Source organism: Periplaneta americana, chromosome 10, assembly GCF_040183065.1.
Source record: "Periplaneta americana isolate PAMFEO1 chromosome 10, P.americana_PAMFEO1_priV1, whole genome shotgun sequence".
Lineage (NCBI taxonomy): Eukaryota > Metazoa > Arthropoda > Insecta > Blattodea > Blattidae > Periplaneta > Periplaneta americana.
In genome coordinates, this window is record NC_091126.1 from 152,844,525 (window position 1) to 152,868,473 (window position 23,949).

General features: G+C 35.6%; 1 protein-coding gene, 1 long non-coding RNA gene and 1 pseudogene across 3 annotated transcripts; 2 read left to right on the plus strand and 1 right to left on the minus strand.

Annotated features, from left to right (window-relative positions):
- LOC138708105 (inactive selenide, water dikinase-like protein) overlaps window positions 1-23,949 on the minus strand; it is a 56,371-nt pseudogene that overhangs the window by 11,289 nt on the left and 21,133 nt on the right.
- On the plus strand, window positions 41-1,592 carry LOC138708106 (uncharacterized). Its single transcript, XM_069838296.1, has 5 exons — window positions 41-98; window positions 452-580; window positions 669-880; window positions 959-1,053; window positions 1,376-1,592. Exons 1-5 carry the CDS (start codon window positions 86-88, stop codon window positions 1,575-1,577), a joined length of 651 nt encoding a protein of 216 aa, XP_069694397.1. The 5' UTR covers window positions 41-85; the 3' UTR covers window positions 1,578-1,592.
- LOC138708107 (uncharacterized) lies at window positions 1,750-3,422 on the plus strand. 2 transcript variants are annotated; one of them, XR_011334577.1, is made up of 3 exons: window positions 1,769-1,966; window positions 2,188-2,218; window positions 2,530-3,422. It is a non-coding gene; the product is annotated as an uncharacterized lncRNA (long non-coding RNA). The 2 variants fall into 2 exon arrangements; XR_011334576.1 differs by having other exon boundaries at window positions 1,750-1,966; window positions 2,188-3,422.

Below are 23,949 nucleotides of genomic sequence, written 5' to 3' on the forward strand. Positions count from 1 at the left end.
CTCATTATAATTTATATTTTATCATTGCTATTTTTATTTCCATGCAGGAGAAAGATTAACAGCAAAGCTGGTGCTGGACCATGTAATGGAAAACCACGGTACGTATTTATTTCAGGGATCCCTTTCGTCATTAAGGACGATTTTGAAAGAAATGGGTTTTAAATGGAAGAAAGAAGACAGTCTCACATATGTAAGAGAGAGTGAAGATATTCAATTCAAGAGGACCTGTTTTTTAAGAGAATATGTAAGGAATATGGAGAGTGAGAGTCCGAAGCCTGTCGTTTTTCTGGATGAAACATGGATTTTTATGAATGGTAAGCTTTATTACAATATTAATCAATCAGCTGATGGCTTCATTGGTAAGATAGCTGAGCATTGGATAACAACACTATTTTAGGATAGTGAAGGGAATATAAGTTATAATATTATTCATTCCATGTATATTTCATAGGCTCTGCAACACATTCTTGGAGTAAACCAGCTATTGTTGGTGGTAAGGTTCAGGGAGTCATGCGTCGGCCTGCTGAGGGAGGAAGACTGGTCATCGTACATGCTGGAACCTATAATGGTTTTATTCCTGGTAATATACAGTAGCTACTATATATTGCGAAGTAATTTGTATTATAATATTTTTTATCTAGAATCTAAACATCTTTCATCTTTTACAGGTGCAGATTTAATATTTGCATCTAATTTGAAGACAGGCCAAGATTACCACGGTGCCATGAATAGTGAAACTTTCCAAAAGTGGGTGGAAAGGCAGCTTATTGTTGGTTTGAGAGATGTAGGTCCTCCCATCATTGTTATGGATAATGCATCGTACCACAATAAAGCTGCAGAGGAGCAACCCACAACAAAATGGAGAAAAGATCAGTTAATGGTAAACATTATTTCTATACAATCGGAGCGATAAACAATGCTATTAGGTTTCATTATTTATGTTCCAATGTTTTTGCAGACATGGCTGAGACAGAATGGAGTACCAGTGTCAGACAATGCAAATAAGAATGAATTGCAACAGCTCTGCAAAAGGAATAAAAGCCATTTGAAGAGGTAATTTTCTAAAATGAGAATTCATTAGTAAAATTAATTTTTTTTATAATGTGCCATAGGAGGCTGATGTACACTATACTCGCGATGAGATGAGAATGGTGATTTATATGGATGCTACAGGGGAACTGGAGCTCCTGGGTAACACTCTTGTGTTACCTGGATCATGGGCTTGCCCAACACAATATGGAAATCAGGAGTATGCTGGGGATCTGGGTCCACAGGATGATGAGTCCAGTGCTCTAGCGACTGGGCCACCATGACAGCTATTAGAAAAAATGTTTCTTGTTTGTTATAATGTATGATTCTTTCATTCTTGTTTCAGACATATTGTTGATGAACTTTTAGCAAGAGAAGGCCACACAGTTCTGAGACTCCCTCCATACCATTCTTTCTTTAATGCGATTGAGCTTGTGTGGTCAGTGGCAAAGAACTATTATAACAAAACAGTAGCTTCACGCCCAGGCCATGGCTTAGATCGAGCCAAGTCTGTATGGCAGGAAGCACTCAGCAAGGTATGTAGTTAACACAAGCATATCTTTCTTTACATATTTAAAAATGCAGTTTCAATACTAGTTATATATATATATATATATATATATATATATATATATATGTAATTAATTATATATTAATTATGTATATTTATATAAATTATAATTAATGTAATTATATTTAATATTCTAAATACTGTATTCATACAGGTAACTCCAGATATATGGAAGAATGAAGTAAACCATACAGATAAAATAATTATGAAGTATTATAATCAAGAAGTGAGAAATGCGCCAGAATTTCAAGAGTTCATTGTCGATCTTAGAGATACTGATGAAGAGGATGATGCTGATCACAATGACACAGAAGATAACGAAGAGGTGTTGGCCACTCCTATTGAATCTCTACCAGGGACTTCAAGGTAAAAAACAAGTGGTTAATATTTGTATACCTCATATGAAATACAATTTGAGTTTGAGTTGTTTTAAAAGTCTATATTACAAAGAGCATTGTAAATAATTTATTGAATATACTGCATCAATTAGTATGCTTTCTCCCACATTCTCATCACTGATAATTTCAAGTTATCTTTCCTATTATTCAGAAATTGCTTAGGACTGAACAACAGATTTTCACTTCCAGGGATTAGGTACCATGGTGCTGCAAGAAGCTGGTGAGTCTTATTTCATCATTCTCTTTGAATACCCCAACCTTTCTAACATCCACGCCATTTTGCACAATGGCACAGCTGGACAGCCGCATCAGCAGCACTACTAATTCAAGGAAAGTAAAAGTGTCTCTGATGATCAGACACCTCATATCACAACCTACTATTTTTTTTTTTTTACAATATAATGTATAGACAGATTTCTGTACTTTAAAATACAATGAGGCTGTATGATCTCATCACTGATAATTTCAAGCTGTGTTCTTTTCTATTATTCTGAAATTGCTTAGGACTTAACAACAGATTTTCACTTCCAGGGATTAGCTATCATGGTGCTCCAAGAAACGAGTGAAGCTTATTTCGTTGGTCTCTTCGCTGAATGCACCAACCTTCTGACATCCGTGACAGAAGATTGCACAACGACATATAGCTGGATAGGCGTATCAGAGCCCATCATTAAGTCAAGGAAAGTAAATGTGTCTCTGATGATCAGACATCTCATATCAAAACCTATCATTGCTTTCTTTGCCCCCTTTTTTTTTTAATATGATATAGCTAGATTTATGTATTTTAAAAAACCAAGGAATAAATTTCTGTGCGGGTGGTATTTTGCTTCAAAATTTGCCAGGCCCTTGAGATATGCATTGGAAGTTGGCTTATTTTCAACATTTCTGTTTCAGAGCTTGATGTCACATTTTTAGATGCAAATCTTATTAATCCAGTGTTAATTTATATACTATGTATAACATATTTTCTTGATTCTAATTTTAATTTTTCCTCCTTTTCTAATGACACGTGATTTATTGACAAGTCCAGTGTTGTCAGCATAATGACCACTAAAAAATTCATTCATTTACTGTTGGTGTTAAAAGGGTTTATGTGTCACAAGTTTCTTGTGTAAAACATACACAGATCCCCTTCTAATATTGACCATCTCTTAAATCAACTTCTGTCTTTTTTTCAGTCTCAAAGGATCTTATGATGCCAAGATAGCTCCACCGAATATGATCAAGGGACTACTTAAAGCAGAGGATGTCTGGAAATTCGACAATATGACCAATTTCAGAATTATTAGAACATTGTGCAAAGAACATGAATGCTCGAGGACCATAATATGTCTGTCAGAAAATTATAATTATTTTATTTTTGTATCACTTTGTATTTTCAGAAAAATAAGTTTGATATTACACAGAAAATAGTGAGTTGATTATTTATTGTCTAATTTCTTTGTTGTTGCCTAACTATAATACATTTTTTTACCTATATTAAGTTTGTATGAGAGAATAAAAAAATATACATGTTAATTGCAACCTGTCCCTTGTCAAAGTATCCTCTCACTCCTGAGGCAAAGGCTGGAATACTAACATTGTATTATCCTGATTGAATGTATCATTCCATAATGTTCTATATAAATATATGTATATAATAAAAAAAGTTTGGTTATTATGTCACACACACTTTTCCATTAGTCCTGAAATAATACAATAATATTTCAATTCTGTTCCTTCTGCTGGTTGAAACAAATTCCATCATACAAAGTTAATTCTTGCATAGAAATTGGCAATCAAAAGTAAGTACGATATTTTACATTTTCATTATCTGTTTATTAAAATTTTTATTTATTTAATTTCAAAAATCCCATTGCCCTATTGAATATTTCGAGGACATCATACCAGAAGGGAGTATGAACAAATGCAGGGTTATTGAAATATTTCAATAGAAACTTAGTTTGAACTAACGTTTATTAATTACAGTGGGTATGAGGAAGGATCAGGAATGTACCTTGTTATGTAAACAAGGATAGAATAATTATTCTATATTTAAATGGTTCTAATGTTACGGTGTAGTTTTGCTCATATGCCCTTCTGGGATGATAGCCTCGAAGAAAATAGGGCAATTTAATATATAATATAATTAGGCTGTCTACTATTCCACTTATATGTTTATTCAAATTCTTGCTGATCAGGTTTCAAAGAGGAATGTGTGTACCAAAATAAATGAAAAATAAATAATAGGGATGGATGTAATATAGTTTTAAGAAGAACTGATTGCGAGATAAGAGAAACAACAAGGTAGTTTAAGCCATGAACATTATTAACATTAGTGGTTTACGTTCAAGGTTGGTAGCACTGAAGTGCAGCCATGTTTGATTATTTGGTACGTCATTATATGTTGTGTCGAGTATAACTGTATGTAGGCTTTAACCACGCAGGTAAGGAGTCAAATAAGAGAGCATAACAAGAGGGTGGGGTATACTAAGGTATGAAGTATGAAGGTTTAAAACGCAGGTAAAGGGTCAAATACAAATACTTTTCAGGTTAATGGCACCAGTGAGTTCAGTGACCAAGATGTTTCATTGCTGTTACAGTACATTGCTGAAAATTAAATCGAAAATATTCCACAAAATCAGCGTATTATGCGAGACTAGAGCACAACAAACGGGGTATTTTATAAAGGCGTTATATATGAAATGTACAGGGACCAGACAAAAAAAAAAGCGTATTACACGGGATAGCATAATAAGCAGGCGTCTTATCGAGGTTTTACTGTATTTTGATGTAACTGGCTTTGAACCCACCATTGTGTTTTTGCAATAATATAATGTAATTTTGCAGAAAATGTCAAACTATTATTCTTTATTAACTGCTTAATTATTTTAAGATCATATGGATAACACAAATTTATTCAATACAATATTAATTAAATTTAAGAAGAAAATAAAAATTTACTTCTTTAAAACTCACACAAAAATTAAATTAAATTTTTCACAATATTTTTCATAACCTTCAAATTAACTATTTTGTTAATAGTGGAGAGTTCAAGTGGACAACAATGTAGGCTACAGCAAAATAAATAGTATTTGATATAAAATCATTGTGATAATTTGTGACATAAAGGAACATTTGTAACATAACCTGCAAGGTCATCCATTTGTCTTTACTCAATGCCAGGCACAACTAATCGATATGAACATATGAAGACAATTTTTCAGCTATGGATCCCGAATTTCTTTCATAGTTTATTTTCTACAATTTATAATGCTAAGATGCCATAAAGTGTTGTATCCAACTCGTGGATAATCTTATTATGACATAATCATCAATAAATAACTACAGTGAAACCTCTCATTTACGTACATCGAAGGGACATAACAATCTGTCTGCATCTGGGAAGTGTCCTTTATTGGGAGGGAGGCTCCCCAATCTAACAGTAAATTTATGATATGCATTATGTATTCCTTCACGCTTTAAATGAAATCTATTACTGTAGTTTAATTCTAAATACAGTATACTACAGTAAATACTTTGCAACTTTGAACTACAGTAGATAGGATCAAAAAAGGAAAATAAGTACTGTGCCATGCAATTTTATTCTAGGTCTACAGTTATGCAGTACTGTAATTACAGTTTTCAACTTAACCTTTACGTTCAGGTGCCTTGTCTCTCGAAACAGAACTGATTGAAGTGAAGAGAATAATCCTACTAACCCTATCACGTGTCAAATACAGTTTCATCATCGTGGAAATCTTGGACTCATCAGACAGGTTAAATTTTATGACTTTGTTTACCAACCGCTTCCAACTAACAAGGGGTAGCCGGCTGGGCTAGTGGTAGCATATCCTTATCGTCTTTCATGTTAAGGAATTTATGTACAGTTCTCAAAACTAAATTTTCCATTTTTGTAACAAATTAGGTCTTGAAATCCAAGTTCTGTCCGCAGTCAGGAGGTAAAGCAAGCTTTAGGACCATCAAACAGCTGTCCGTGTCTGAGTGTGTCCGTAAACGAGAGTTAAATTTATCATTATTTCTATATTATTTCAGTTAGGACATAAAAATCTGTCTGTATATGAAGAGTGTCCATATCTTGGAGGTGTCCGTAAGGAGACGTTTCACTGTATTTCCCGTGGTTTGAAATCAACTTCAATGGGAGCAGCCAGATGAATGTTCATATTTTAATGTGAATAATAATAATAATAATAATAATAATAATAATAATAATAATAGCCCTAATTAAATGATTATAATGTTTAGTATATCACACACTCATGTCAGTACTAGTTATTTTGGACTTACCTTCTCATTTTATGTGAACCCTCTTTTCAGGGAAACCCACATTTTAGGGAAAATAAATTATTCGGATTTATTACATACGCTATTTAAATAAACATTCACATTAAGATCTTTGTAGTAACAAAGTTTGCCAATAAGAATAATTTTCTTCTTGGTAGTATAGTGGACAGCGACTAAAATTACTAAGGAATTTAGTGGAAGGCAATATTATTACACACAACAAACTTCAAATGTCAAATTATGCAGCAAGACGCAGATGGAAATAGTAATACCAACAATAACCGCATCCAAACTTGAGCAACCACTTTGTGCCTGACATGCCAATGAAACAAGATTCATTTAAAATGAGCCTAATTGAATCCTGAACCCTAACCAAGAGGTACTTGTAACTAAAATTTTCAACACTGGTACACACAATGCAGAGAAAAATTCTCAAAGGTTTTATGACCACTGCAGGATATTGGTACAATGGTAAAATATAATTTGTACAGTTGTAATAATGTTTTAACTGTCAATACTACTAGAAGAATGTGCTGACACCAATTTATCAAAATGAGATCCATGCCCTCTATGACAGAGGCAAATAAGGTATGAATCCATCAAGATAATGCAGTGGTTGCCAAACACCACGACATTGTGATGTAATAGAAATGCAACCGGCACACCACTATCGCAAGGAGAGGGGTGGAGTGGGTATCTCCTCAGGTGATGCAGTGAATAACAGTGCAGAGACGTACTGTGACAAAAATCGAAAGCAATATAATATTCTTCTACTTATTAACTATACACACTTTTTTCCATGTTAATTTTTTATTCTCCTATTTTCTTATTTACCATAGAAAGAACGTGTACTTTATATCAGCAGATATTTTAAATTAGAAAAACGTACCAGGCTGGTCACGAAGTTGTAAATTACACTACATACTTAAAAAAAAGCGTCGAAGTATTTTATTCCGATTAAGACATATAAGCCGATACATTTTATTGTTTATTTATTAATTAAATATTCAAATTACACTACATGTGACGGAAAAAAAGTGGAAGCATTTTACACCGATTAAGACATAGAAGCCGATACTTTTTATTGTTTATTTATTAATGAAATATTCAAATTACACTACATGTCGAAAGAAACGTCGAAGTATTTTAACCTGATTAAGAAATAGAAGCCGTTGTTCGTTTATTAATGAAATATTCAAGTTACAGGCAAGGAAGTGGTAGTCTTCATAACAAGAAAACTTATGACAACGTACATTTTTATTTTATACTTCATTAAAAATTTTACAACAAATTAAGTATCTCATATTTTTGCCATCTGCACAAAATAAATACCTTTCCATCCATGCTCCTTAAAGTAAGGTTTTACTTATCTGTTTTCGAAAAGACATCGAAACATATTATCCTACACACTTGTAACATTACATGTGTACGTCCGCTGCTGATAAATGTCTTTACTTATATCGAAGTGATGGCTGTAAACAGAGGGTGGGGGTATGATGCCATGGTTACGCTTGAGTGGAGGCAGGGGCATGTGTCGCTACACAGCTTTTGGCGATCACTGAGATAATGTCTCCAGGCATATCTCGTCAATTCGCAGTTGGAGAAAATGAAGTGGAAACTCGAATATAATCTGTTCCATTTAGTGATCGTGGTCTGGGAATTATGAATGCTTCATGGGAAGCATTCTTGCAACATATTAATGTATGCAACCTGTTAGATTCCATTGATGATCCTCTTCTTGCGACTACAAGAAATAAGAGCCAGTATACAACACCTTGGTTTCCCTTCTGAGGAACAGCCTAATATGCGAAATCTATGGAAGAAACTACGAAATCAACAGTTTGAAGAATGGAAAAAACTTAACCACCATGGTAAAGGTGTTTCGCATTTTTCAGAATGGTCAAAATCAAATTCCTGGATATCAACTAAGAAAAGCCTTTCCACCTCTCAATGGACTAATGCTATAAAAATGAATTGCAATGTCATCGCAGTATGTAGTGTCCCTGGTAGGAGCCAAGAATCCTGTTGCCGCCATTGCAAACGAGTACGAAACCCTTCCTCATGTTCTTGGTTTCTGCAGAAAAGGGGAGCTGTCGCGGAACAATCGTCATCACTGAGTTAGAAGCCTCAAGAAGTCTGGAAAGTTTGACGTTTATGAAGAAGTACATTGTATTTCATCTACTGGCTCCAACAAACATGCCGACATCATAGCAATTGATAACAATCAAAAGACTGGCTTCATAATCAATCCCACTATAAGATTTGAGGGTGCCAAATTACAACCACAAGAAGTAGATCTGGAAAAGAAAAGACATTATGAACCCTGCTTGCCTTATCTGGAAGAGAAATACCACATACCTGTTTGTCGCTGGGAAGTAATTGGCTTGCTCTTTGGTGCAAGGGGCACTATATCAAGATTTTGTATCAATTTCTTTCGTTTTCATATCGATCTTTTGGAACTTCAAGATATAGCCATTAATGTTTTAAGACATTCCTTGTTAATTGTAAATAACCATCTGTACAGTTCCATATATGAAAAATAAATTATTCGTGTCAAGGATAGCTGCCCCCCCAAAATAAATTAAAATAAAATAAAATGAAAATAAAATTAAAATTTAAAATAGAATATTGTTGATCTACAATTAATTTAGGTGCTGTTACCGCTCTGTACCCCTTTTTCAAGGGCAGCTATCCTTTTTGGATTCTTCTCTCCTATCAAATTATCTGATGCTTCTACAATAGATTTTTGTGCGTGGGTCTTCAAGAGGGAGCTCTAGGAAGCAGAAAGCCATGCTCTGTTGATGAACTTTGGGAAGCGTGTAGGAAGAGTGGTCAAGAATCAACTAAAGATGCTGCATAAATGTCTCCTGCATTGGAAACTCAGTAAACGGTGATAGCGACTTCACAGTTAATAGAGACACAGCTTTCTAGCTTTACTCAGCTGTGAAATTTTTGTCACTAAAGGTAGGTAACAACCCTCCAGATAACAGATACTTACCCGATGTCTCTGCAGAATGTCCTTGAAGAAGCTGGAACATATTACCACAAGCTTTGGCAACAGCAGCCATCTTTGCAATAACTGGCAAGTTGTGGATCACAAACGAGACTTCATTCTTCTGATGTCTGGCCAGATTTTGTGCATGACCAAGAAGACCAAATCCAGTTACGTCTGTAGCACCATGGGCATTGTACTTATGCATCAGCCTTGCAGCTGCAAGAGTACATAATAATGTGAGACCAACTACAGTAAAATAAAATGTTTTTCTAATAGCTATACATAGAACTTGAAATCCTGTTACAATGAAATATGTTGATCCAACAAATTCACAAATATGATGTTATTAATTACTTTACTCCTTTTAAAGTTCCTGTTTTTAAGGAATTATTTCAAAAGCACTGGCAGTAGTAGTGTAAAAACAATGTACTTGATTCCAGCTTTCTGGAAACAATGTTCTAAGGACAATCCTGCTTTAAAGAAAATATTACAACCTCTTTGAAACGTTTTTTAACTACAGTGGCATTAGCAGGAATACATTCCGATTTATAGTATAGATCGATACTTTAAGCTCTCACTGAACTACATTTAAGTTAATTGGTCAATATTTGGCCATTTAAATAATTAATCCAGCATTAACGACAGTAATTTTCATCATGGCACGGAGAATGACTGACTTTATATTTGAAAATATTTCTTACCAAGATGGGTGAGGATAATTTCCGAAAGAGATTATTTTAATTCAAAGAATGAAAAAGATTTGCAAATGCAGTTTAGGCTAAGCAAAACATGAGCATTGTAGATTTTGAATAGTACAAAAGGTGACTGTAGAATTTCCAACTGATATTCAAGTACTTCATATTTAAATTATACATTTATACATTAAATTATACTTTTAATTGATCTTAGATTGCCTAAAATACGGCAACTAAAGTAATATAAATAACAAATTTATCATGTAAGCCTAATACTACATTTGAAGGCACTGGAATAGCGCAAATCCATGAAGACTCTTTATTTTCTTGTTGCATGATATTTCCTTGTATCTACCTTCATACTATCCCGTTTTGTCTTCAATATTTCTGAAGACACTGAAATGAAGTTTTTTTACACTGAAATATATTTCTACTCAATTCCAATCTTTCTTCCTTTCCTTTAAATTGTGCTCATCCTTTTTTGTTTTCTATGATTTTAATATGTTTTGAGGTTACCTCTGTTTATGACGTCATTTTATTGTCGTAATATAACAAATGAACTCGCTATAAAGGTCACTGCTTACATTAACAAGGCACATGGCCTTCGAAATTATTATTTTACTATGATTCCGAAGGCTGTGACGATTTAATTGGGAATGAAATTAATTAACTTTATTTTAAATGCGTATTAGTTTGGTGAAATGCTAACAAATTAAATTATTTAACTTCCGTATTTAAGCTACATTACAATTAGTTAATTGTGGATTAATAATATGTTGGTGAAATTGGCCCTTAGTCATACGACAAAACTGTTTTTGGTCGAGCAGTATTTCATATCACTCCATTATATGGGAGACTTCTACTCTAGAATGTAGTTATGAAAGAATGGATAGAGAATAAAATTTATTTTCATTTTTTCTCTTATTGGGCTATTTTACGACTCTGTATAAACATCTCAGGTTATTTAGCGTCTGAATGAAATGAAAGTGATAATGCAGGTGAAATGAGTCCGGGGTCCAGCACCGAAAGTTATCTAGCATTTGCTCGTATTGGGTTGAGGGAAAACCCCGGAAAAAACCTCAATCAGGTAACTTGCTCCGACTGGGATTCGAACCCAGGCCACCTTGTTTCGCAGCCAGATGCACTGACCATTACTCCACAGGTGTGGGCGAGAATAAAATAACACCAAATATGCAACAACCTACAAGTTTAATGTACAGTTTCGAAGGAAATGTTACTTTGCATGTAACAAAATATTAATGATATCTGTCAACACTAGAAGCTTAAACTACGAAAGAGATACAGTAAAAAGGAACAGCAACTTTTAAAATATGTACTAGAACGCATTTGTACTTACTTTTGAGCTGACAAACTTCATATGCATCACTACGAGCAGTGATTTACAAAATATAGCATAAACTTATTTCATAATTCGAATGTAGAACGAAACTCTGAAATCTGGGGTATTACATTCAAAGGAATGAGAAATCGCTGTAAATTATGTAGCAACATTAAAACTAAATGATATACATTGTAAAAATTGATGGGGAAATACCTATTCTGTTGAGTCTTGCCATGGAATCCATTGATCTCTGGTATGCTTTGCGGACATCATCTTCAGATACTACTAATTTGATTCTGTTCCATCTTTCTGGTTGGTCTAGCCACTGATGAGCATTCACAGCTACCTGTGTTCCCAGAGGCTTTGTTAGGACCAAGACATCGCCCACCACAGCATTATCTGGTCTGTAACATGATTGTCATCAATATTACTTCAAAGAACATTCATACAAATTACACGTGAAGTGATATTACCACAATCTAGTATATACAGCCACGAAGCTGGAGTTGTGAGGATACTAGGAACAATAGACTTTGCCAGTACTATTTCGCATTGTCTGTGATGAGGTGATAGTAGTGATCCTAGTGGTTAGCAACTATCTATGGATGCATAATAAATAAATAAATATTCCCTACGTATTGAGCTTCGTGACTATATATTAGATGTGATATTACTGTGTCGAACTATATGACTACTTATCTACAGAGATTCCACAGACGATTATACGAGGCGCATCCAGAAAGTAAGTTTCCCTATTTAAAAAAAAAAAGAACACACACTTTCAGGAAAACATTTATTGGCAACAGGTACAGCAATGTTTCAGCTATTTTTCAACATAGCCACCATCAGAATTGAGACACTTGTATCGTGGGATCAACTTTTGTATCCCTCTGTCATAGAACTCTGCTGCCTGTGAATGGAACCAGCGTGTGACAGACGTCTTCAGCTCTTCGTCGTTGCCAAAACACTCACCGGGAGGACAGGAATTTCTTGAGGTGCAAGAAAACGTGAAAATCGCTGGGAGCAAGATCAGGACTGTAGGATGGTTGATCAAACAACTCCCAGCCAAATTCCGTCAAAACAGCTGCTGTGCGCCGAGCCATATGTGGACGAGCATTGTCATGGAGGAGCACAACACCTGCAGTAAGCATTCCACGCCTCTTGTTTTGAATGGCACGTCGCAATTTTCGCAGTGTTTCACAGTAATGGTCAACGTTCACTGTTTCACCTCTTGGAAGGAAGTCAATGAGCAGAATGCCCTTTCTGTCCCAGAACACCGTGCACATCACTTTCCGTACCAACAGCGTCAGTATGAATTTCGTCCTGACCAGAGATCCACTATGCCGCCAATGCATTGACTGCTCCTTGGTTTCCGGGGTGAAGTGCGAAATCCAAGTCTCATCGCCCGTGACGATCCTGTCGAGGAACTCGTCGCAGTCATCGTGATACCATTGCAGGAATGTCAGTGCTGCTCCTAAATGTTGCATTTTGTGTTCGGGTGTCAGGTTTTTCGGCACCCACCTGGCACACACTTTTTTGAACAGCAGGTGCTTAGTGACAATCTCATGCAACAAGGATCGCGATATCTGCGGAAAATTGCTGCTCAGCTCTGTAATCGTGAAGCGACGGTTCTCCATGATGCACTGCCGCACCAGCTCAACACGATCATCATCATGGACACTTTGACGACGTTCGGAAAACTGCCTACACCAGCGACGCACCATCTGCTTACTCATGATGTTCGGGCCCATAGACCTGACAGAGCTGCCGATGAATTTCAATTGGCGCAATGCTTTGTGCATTAAAGAACTTTATCACCGACCGAACCTCGCAGGCGGCAGGAGAAGGAATAAGAGCTTCCATTTCGGACCACTGCTGCCACACTACTGGCACCAGGCGGGACCTGTCCGGCTGGCATATGATTGATACGTCATAGATCTGTTACGCATGCGCAATTGACACAGCTAATTACGTTTACTTTCAAGGGGAAAAAATCGGGAAACTTACGTTCTGGATGCACCTTGTACATTTGTCCCATCTTAGCACGAGCATGAAGATTTCTTATTGGTAAAACTGAGGCTCTTCATGTTCACACACTATCAGCATTCTGTCACTTGGAAACTTTATAATTAGGGCCTGGATATAAATAACGTCATATCCCCCCCCTCTTTTCTTGTTTCCACTGTAAACTTCCCTTTGTATTCACAGAAATCTGCTTCTAAAAAAATTACACAATAGGGATATCTTATGGGAAGTTACCGTTAGATAGCAGAAGCGTTCAATGCGACAGAGCTATATTATGTCATATGCTACAGTTCATTACATTCTCCCAATTGTTGGTTTTCTGCGCGTGTCAAAATTATATTCATAATTACTTTGTATAACGTAGTATAATTTAATATTATAATTCAGCATTTTCTTACCTCATGATCTAATTTAATTTACAATAAATAATAGCGTAAACTTCTATAATACCGAGCTATTCCCCTTAAGAGATAGATGGGAAAGTCTGCAGTATGAAGAATATATAATCTTTTTGCTGTAAGAAAAATCCTAATGTAAACAATAGCACGTGACTGAAGTGAGGCTTCATTGGCCACTGTTTGGCGCCATAGATTCTCAGTACATGTCCCCGCCTACTGTTGTACATTCTGTTACTCATCAAGTAGGCCTAACCTCACTACTACGCATTCGTTTGCTTAGAAAACATTTACGTTATAATTACTGTAATTAAATTATTTTAAACTTAGGTGTAAGGTCAATCGCTGCCAGACAAAGGAGTTAATCCTTCCAATCGGAGTCGTCAGAACTATCGTTGGCAGCATTTATGACGAGACGGTCCACAACAGCATCAGTTATCCCTTCCAGCTGGAAAATGCGGTCTGATTGACTTGCTCTGAATAGATAACGTTGGATTCAAGTCACTTAACTTATTATATACATTTAAGACTATTTGTTTTCCTCAACTTTTGAGAGGGTTTCCACTCTTATGATTAATAACCACACACACCGAGGATGCAGAAGCCATACATGAGTACCACGTGCTTACATGAACAACTATGGACTCAAGTGACGCCAGCTTGTTACAAGAACAGACTACCTCCGTATTACTGTTGGTATTCATCCGCGCTCATAGTACATAACAAAATATAAAAGTAGTTTTTCTTTTACATAGCGTTTTACATATGAGTGAAGTTTGTATGTTACATCGTATTTAACAACTAGAATTTAATTTTTTTTATTTTCAAATAACACAAGATTATGGTTTCCAAATACGAACTATATTTTCCTGGGTCATGCGAGTGTTTCGACTGGGAACTAATCACGAGTATGACAGCAACGTGCTTATGTTTACATTAGGATTTTTCTTACAGCGAAAACAGTATAGATACGAGTAAATTGAATTTTCATGAACTAAACGAGAACTTTGAGAACAAGGTGCACGGGGGGTGGGGGGGGGAGAGGAAAAAAAAAAGTATCTTTGTCAAAGGTGAATATTGCCTCTTTAACCATAAGTATTGTACCTAGGTACCGTACACGATAAACAAGATATGCAGCCACCAATGTCTTTTTTTTTAATAGCAAAAGAACTATCGGGCCTGAATTCTCGTACATTTTTCTCTAATTGGAGAAAGATCAATTGCAATTTTTAATAGGATGATATATGACAGCAGTAGTATCATGATTATTCGTGCGTTTTGTAGGTTAAGGACATGCAGTTTTGAATACTATGTATGATGATTTTGAAAATTAGAATTGAAAACATGGTTTCAATAGTTACATAGACTGTATTATTTATAGGCTTATGTATTTTTTTTTACTACAGCTTGTCCAAGTCAAGTCTGCGAGTGGGGATATCAGGATGGAATATAGAGGCAAAACACAGTTGCCACATAGGTCACTTGACGTTCAGATTTCAACGTGTGCACATCGTTTAAAATACACTACTGAGCGCACGCATTTTTTGTCCTTGTCTTCAGATAAAGGCAACAGTTACGCTTTCTCCCAGCCTCCCCCCCTCATGCAACTTTCTCTCCTACACCCACGCTTGGCAATCAGAACGCTAAACCTCACTGTCAAGCAGAAGTAGAAGTACAGTCTATTTCAAAGCATTTTAAATTGTTACCGCTCTATGAACTGAAGCGCAGTAGGAAAACTTTGCTGTCATACGAGACTGTACTGGTCTCCTCTCGTTACCGCCTCCTTTCACTACAGAACTGCCTCCAACTTCCCCTCTCGGCTCGCAGACTTAACTTGGTCGAGCTGTACGGATCGTCCTAGATAATAAACATCCCAGTTCATCGAGAGTTTACTGTAGGCCAAGTATTGTTCCATTGTAAAATAGAGGCGTAAATTTCGGGGACTCCTACAAGTACTGCATACAATATAAGCTAACATAGCTTGCTGTCGAGGTTGCATATGTTTTTATTAATTTTTTTTCTTTGCCCTCGTCCAAAATGAAACTGTAGCCAGTAATTCCTTATTTGAAGTAGTTCTTTTTGTTTAATAGACGCAATTTAATTAGTTATATTTATTTAAGATTGGATGCATATATTCAGAATCTTTCGGGATCTTATTGAAGGAAAAAAGCTTTCCCTGGTTTTTACATAGAGGAACACAACAAAAATTTGGCATTTTGAGTTGTTTTTAAGAGTATTTAATATACTAATACACTACGTAAATCCTCACGGTCTTACTAATAAAAACTCTATATACAGACGTTTAACTGTCTTATACTTATACAATGAGTAACTCGTTTATAAGTCGTGTGTAAATTCCTTACTAATAATCACTATATACGTCGTGTGTAACAGTATAACTGTTACACAGCTACATTATAGTTTCGTCACTACTTCGTTACGAAAGATAATAGAATATCTGAGGTTCTCTATTGCATCCAGTAGAGCGCTCTAGTGTGGCGTGTTAAGTATCGATAGTACAACTGGCTCTAATCGATTACCATACTATATTTTGGTCAAAGAGTACAAGCTACAGTAATATTATTCTAATTATTCTGTGCTCTTTGGTTACTAGGCAACCATCATCATAAAATGACAGTCGATACGAACAGCTGTTAGAGGGGCGGCCATTTTTCTCTATATACAACGCTTAAACAAGGGGTTTCGTGTATATAACTACTGCAAAGCAATTCCCATTGTATAGTTACAGGCTGTTTATACGTCCATCGCCTCTCCATGGTTTATTAGTAAAGATTTCTGTTTCAACTGTGCATAAGTCTAGAATAAAAACTATACACGGTTTATTAGTAAGACTGTCAATGTTTATATATTGAAAAACAAATGCACACGCAAAGCGCATCCCTCAAAGTACACACACGTTATCTGTTGGTGCTAGTTCAGGATATCCCTATTAGAAGAAACTGGTGCTAAACTCTGTGATGGTCTTTAATTTGTGAAAAGTTAGTTAAAGACTGCTGCACGTGGTAAAGTTGGTAAATGTATTTAAGCAAAACTACAGTGTTTGCTGGATAGGAAACAACGTACTCTTCACTCTGCAAGAATGGTGAAATTCTGCGTAGTAAGTAGCAACGTTTGGCAAAGATGAAGAATGAATTCAACAGCAATGATGTAATTTATTTTCGAATATGTTCCAATAAGACACTGCTCGCAGAAAATAGAAGGTCGTTTTCGTTTAAATTTTAAAAAAATGCTACACCCAAAGCTACACTACACATTAGAAATTGAAAACAACAAATCCATACATTTTCTAGACATCACAATAACAAAGGTAGACAACAATCACACATTCAAAGTATACAGAAAACCAACAACAACACATACACAACACATCCAACCACCCCACACAACACAAACAAGCTGCATTCCGAACAATGGTACACAGACTACTCAACATACCAATGAACCAACAAGATTACAACGAAGAGCTAAACACAATCAAATACACAGTACAAGAAAACGGATACAACCTTAACATAATAGACAACATAATACGTAAGACAAAACAATCACAAAAAACATAAGAATATAACACAAACACAAGAACACAAAAAATACATCACACTAACATACGAAAACAAAAACACACACAAAATTACTACCTCATTCAAGAAATTAAATTACAACATCTCATACAGAACAAATAACACTCTACAAAAAAATCAACACACAAACAACAGAAACAAACAAATACAACCACACAGGCGTATACAAACTCAAATGTAACACCTGCAACAACTTCTACATAGGACAGACAGGCAGATTATTTCAAACACGTTACAAAGAACACATCACAGCCATAACAAAATTACAAAACACCTCCACATATGCAGAACACATCACAAATGCCAACCACGCCTACAGAGACATCAACACAGACATGGAAATTCTACACATCCAACCAAAAAGCCAGAAACTAAACACACTAGAACAATATGACATATACAGACACACACACAAAAACACACCCCAATGAAATTCTCAACACATAATTCAATTTCAGAACACACACACTCTTTGACTCTACATTACACTACACGAACACACCCTCACAGGAAACAAAACAAGAGGCGCCAAGGCCAACAACGATCAGTTCTGAGGATGACCCATAAAAGGTCGAAACATGTAAACCTGGTACGATAGAATTTAACACAAGAAAGTCATATAATACATATTCTAAAAAAATGCATGTGATTTGTTACTGTAGTTCTGTATGTCAATCCATATCAACACATTTGAAACAATGTGACAGGAAATGCAAGCCACAATTACATTAATGTTTCCGCTGCCATCACCAAATAGTATAATCATTTAATGACAGTAGACATTTCCACAAATTTAGACAGACGACAATTCTGTACCATCAATATCTACTATATTATGTACAGAATGATCCATTTAACTTACACTATGTATTCATTAGGCTGACAAACTGTTGAAGCAACACCTCCGATTGTGCACCAAGGATTCACAACCGTCTGTCCTCCTGTCACTGTTGTACCAGCTTCCAGGGCAGAATCCTTATTTATGAAAGAAGAAAAAGGAAGTTACGTAATCATCTATATTTCCAGACTTTCATGCAAAGCAAATCACTGCATTGAACCTCTTGCTTGTAACATAACTTATAATACTACAGTACTTCACAATTTAAATTTATCCACATTTTACTGAAAGCAGGAGTTCCTTTTTGCATTAATCAAATACATATAGAAATACAAAATACAATTTTTTAGACAGCCATTCCAAAAACTAGCTCTTTCAACACTAGACAAGTGTGTTACATGGTAGGATATGAAAATTATTTTTGACACTAATATGAGAAGTATTTTTAACACAGACTTTGAACTGCCTGCAGTGAATTTCACTTGTTTCCCACCAAATGTCACACAGCAGCAATGACAACCGATCAATGAAATTAAAACAATACTAGGCCTACTTTTAAAAATAGCTGTAGTTGGTTAAATGTACACAAAATAAAGTTGCTTCAAGGATAACTATATGAAACAATCAAGAATAAAATATCACTGTAAGAAAATTAGGGAGCACCTGAGTTTGGACTGGACTGTTACGTTCAATTAATATTTGACAAATTCATATATCACAAGCTCACAAATTGACACACCTTCCTAGTGATTTACTGAAACAGAATGAGCTTGCATGAACCTATTCAGAATTCTCACTTTCGGTAAAATTGACTGCCCTTACTTTCTTAAACAGAGCCAAAATTTCTTGAAAATAAAGCATTTAATTTTGGAGCAACTAAACAACACGGACAATTACAAAATACAGTATAACAACTTCAAATAAAAGTCAAGCCACCGGTATAGCTCAGTCGACTAAGGGACTTGCCTGTCAATCTGGAGTTGTGCTTGGGTGCGAACCTGGGCTGATTACCTGGTTGAGTTTTTTTCCGAGGTTTCCCTAACAATAAGGCGAATGTCAGGTAATCTATGGCGAATCGCCAAATACCATCTTGCTATCACCACTCCCATCGACGCTAAATAATCTAGTAGTTGATACAGCATCGTTAAATAACCAAGTAAAAAACTTGAAAATAAAAGTCTACTAAATGCCTGAGGAACAAAGTGAACTCTTAGCTACTTGAGACAGCACACTTTATTAACCTGTAAGCACACGCGCTGGGGTAAAAAAACACCCAGGCGTTATTTTATTTGTTGGCAACACTGTCCATCAATTTTTAATTCGTCCCGCATTTTCAGTATCTTTCTTTCAGATCTTTGTGCATTGTTGTACGTATGATTGAGTTAGTTTTCTTGTGGCTGCACAAGTTTACACATGTTTATATAAAGACCAGGTAAGAAATACCCCGAGCGTGTGCTTAAGAAGCAGTAGTAGCGAATAATTTTGATAGTGTTCCATTTGTATTTTACATTTCAAAATGGACTTAAGAGTCTAGACAAAGTCGTCAAATAGTAGGCTGGTTGGATGAAGAAGACGAACAAGAAATTATATAAGGTGAATTGGAAGATGAAGATGATCATATTTCGGAAACTGAACATAATACCGATACAGAACAGGAACAGGAAGCAGAGAGTAGTGATGACGACTGTGACGACAACGCTCCACTATCTCAGTTTACTACATACAAAGGTAAAGACGGGACTTCTTGGAGGAAGAGTGTACCACCTTGAAATGTCAAGACCAGAGCGTGCAATATAGTTACTCACCTTCTGGGCTGTAAGGGACAAGCTCGCCAAGCAAAGTTACCACTAGAAACCTGGTCATGTCTAATAGATGATAACATCATAGATGATATTGTCACGTACACAAATATTTATATCAGATCTATCCAGAACAACTTCGTTCGCGAACGTGATGCTTCGATAACTGATCAGACTGAGATAAAAGCACTTTTTGGTCTGTTATATTTTGCTGGTGTGCTGCGGTCAGCTAAACTCAACGCTAAAGATATGTGGACAACTGATGGAACAGGAATTCCTTTGTTTCCAGCAACAATGGGAATAAACAGATTCTTCTTTCTTTTGCGTGCCTTCGTTTCGACGATATTACTACAAGATAAATTAGAAAAGCGACTGATAGACTCGCTCCAGTTAGAAGTGTTTTTGACTCTATCATAAAGAACTTCCAGAAAAGTTATACAGTTGCTGAATATTGCACTATCGATGAAAAATTGGAGCCCTTTCGAGGACACTGCTTATTCAGACTGTATATCAAAAGCAAACCAGCCAAATATGGCATAAAAATATTTGGACTAGCTGATTCCCGCACTTTCTATGTGTTGAACTTGGAAATATACTGTGGTATGCAACCAGAAGGCCAATACCGTCAATCAAATTCTCCATCTGATGTGGTCAAATGGCTGATTACTAATATTAGTGGAACTGGAAGAAATGTTACGTTTGATGACTGGTTTATGAGTGTGCCACTTGCCAAAGAACTTCTCAGTGATCACAACTTAACTTGTGTTGGAACTGTAAGACTAAATAAACGTGAAATTCCTCCTGAATTTGTGCAGAAAAGGTGTGAAAAATTTTCCAGTATTTTTGGATGCCAGGATAGACTGACTCTCACTTCCTATGTTCCAAAACCAGGAAAAGTTGTTCTGGTAGCTTCCACTATGCATTATGATGATGCAATTGATCCAGACACCAGAGAGGAAAATAAACCGGAAATAATAATGTTTTACAATGCTACTAAAGGAGGCATTGATGTAGTGGATGAACTATGCGGTACCTACAGCGTGTCCAGGAAATCCCGACGTTGGCCACTTACTGTGTATTTTGGTCTTCTCAAAATCACAGCAATTAATTCTCTAGTTATTTATAAAACTAACAATGCTACTTCACAAGGACCAATCATCTGCCGATCATTTATGAAGGAACTGTGTCTTGGATTGGTGAAAAATCATTTGGCTCATCGGTTGACATTGAAGAATTTGCCTTTGGAAACAGATCCACTATTCGAAGAATGAATGGTGTGGAGGAACTAACCCAACCAACACAGTAACGAATGAAGATGTCCTCAAGTCGATGTGAGGTATGTCCTAGGAAGAAGGATCGTGAAAGTAATACTTCATGCCATAGGTGCAACAAGATGATTTGTAAAGAACATTCGGTGCCTTCTTGTGAGGAGTGTGCTGATACCGGAAGTGGTGATAGTGAGTGAGTGAGTGAGTGGACGAGTGATGCCCATAAATACTTTTTCTTTCATTTTTACATTTGTTTTAGCACTGAGATAAGAAATATAATATTGTGGTGTTTTTCTGTGGAAGACTTTCACTCAAAGTTAGTATTCATATGATTAATTGTTAAATTGAAAAGTGTTCAAATTACTTTAAAATATTCCTAACAATTATAAAATTATAGCATTTCAGTATTAATTATATTTTGTTGTTAGTAACACTTTATTTATTTTGGGGTAAAAAATACCCAACGCGTGTGCTACCGCTATAAAATAATGTGCGTGTGCTGGCGGGTTAAGTAATGCGTGAATCTCAATACTTTACTTACTTTAAATCCTCGCATGATGAGAGGAACAACAACGTCTCTTTCTTTTTCAGTCATCTTTGTTGATACACCCAAAAGCATCAACATGTTGTCACACTCTGTGACACCCATGGCATACAAATCGCTGATGACATTAGCACAAGCTATCTTGCCTGAAACATTCTCATCAGAATTAATAAAACCAAACAGATCAGTATTTGGGACACCATTTTTCCCCACAAGACACCTAGAGTAATGGTTCTCTTCCAAAATTGAAATTCAATAATGAACTGAAATTGGTAAATAAGACAAGAATAATGTTTTTCCCCCTCTCAGGAATATTTTAAAGGAAACTACCTCCAACTGTATCTGTACTCGATTTACTAAATGTGTGGAACTAGCAGATTAACAGAGTGTTAGCGTAGGCTTCCGCGGCTGGTGTAAATGGTGTGTGGGTAAGCTTCAGGGCTTCTACTGTGTTGTCTTGGTTTTATTGGCTGACGTTTCGAAACGTCAGCCAATAACACTAAGACAACGCGGTAGAAGCCCTGAAGCTTATCCACACACCAGATTAACAGAGATTTGATCCAAACTAAATTCAAGTATACCTTCTTAGTGTTTTCATTACCAGTACATATAATTTTCTTCTTTCATCCAATTATGCTGTTAGGCACAGGGTTCACCTCAGTCCACCCAGACTCTCTAGCAACTTCTATCTCTACACATTCTCTTCAATTCAATCGTTTCCCCTTTTATGTGTCATTCTTTCTATTGTATCCTTCCCCTTAATAATAAAGCGACAAATTGAAACTGTACTTTTTGTATTTTTTTTTTCTGAAGAAACATTATTATTTTGCAATTTCTAGTCAAAGGTTTTATCCCCTAGGCCAAATGGATACACAGTAGGGAAGAATCCTGCTTTCTTCAATGCTCAATCTTCATCGATTCTATAGAAAATATAATAGTACTGAACGAAAATTAGAGCATGTGATAGAATGATGAAACTGCAATTGATATTGATTAGGTAATTAACGTGTCAAGTATGTTTACGTGTATGCTGAAAAATGTATAGATAAACAATTTTGCTGACAAGCAACTGGCAAGAGGTAAGACTGGCCTACATATTGAAAAACACCGATTCAGCTATTGCAGTCTGCTGGATATATGTCAACAACTGCTAACCTCAATGCAGTATGATTATTTAGAATAGTTAGTTACCATGTATAAGCGAACCTAAAATTAAACATATTTATGAAAGTCATGGAACAGAAATAGATGATTAAAGTAACAAGAAAAATTGATTTACAACTGTTAATTTTAGAGAATTTTCAAAAGTAGTAGATAAGTTCTAAGGTTTTATAGTAAACACGATTGGTTTAAACATGCACTAAAACCAAATGCAAGTGCAAGTTTGAACCAACACAAATTAGATATAATAGAAAAATTAGTTATTAAATTGTACATTTATTATATTTAATTACTATTTGTATATAGATCGAAGTTTCACAGAAGTGTGAATAACAATACTACTGATCGAAAACAAATCTCATTAAAATTCAGTAGTATTTTCTAGCATTTATATCACTGACAATTTCCTTAAGGACGGTTATGACTGAATTTTCAACGTCTACAATTTATCATTAAGAAATTTTTACATTCTTCTTTTTCCTCCTAAATGAGGGCATACACCAGAAGCACCAGATAAATTTTTAATATTTTTACCGTACGTTAATGCACTTGTCCGTACATTCTGTACCAAATTCTGTATAAGGATTTATTAGTTCTCAATATTAGTATTAATTAGTAAGTAGTATTTAATTGCTAGCCAATGTAAATAAAAGGTCTCTCGCAAGACAACACTAGTTTTATTGATCTGAAATTTTCCACAGATATAAATTTTACATTATATAAACAGAAAAGTATATTTTACTGCTTACAACTTTTTAAACTTTAATTTTTAATCTTTTTAAGTGTAATTATTATTGTAGTTGAGCCTATTGAAATTTGTACTAAAATTCAGTAGACAAAAATAGCCAGAGAAAAACACAAAATGCTGAAAAATAAGAGCACTAAGAAAACTGCAATGGAAGAGAGTACCGAATCATCATCATTTATGTCCATGTCTTATAAAAATTTCAGCTAGGGACTTGAAAAAGGAGCAAGTAAATTTTTCTGACACAGGAAGAAATGA

Bases quoted from the DNA above. Each gene is read 5' to 3' on its own strand.
- LOC138708106 (XM_069838296.1), top strand. The intron at 881-958 runs GTAAACATTATT...ATGTTTTTGCAG, and splicing joins GGAGAAAAGATCAGTTAATG to ACATGGCTGAGACAGAATGG. The intron at 1,054-1,375 runs GTAATTTTCTAA...TTCTTGTTTCAG, and splicing joins AATAAAAGCCATTTGAAGAG to ACATATTGTTGATGAACTTT.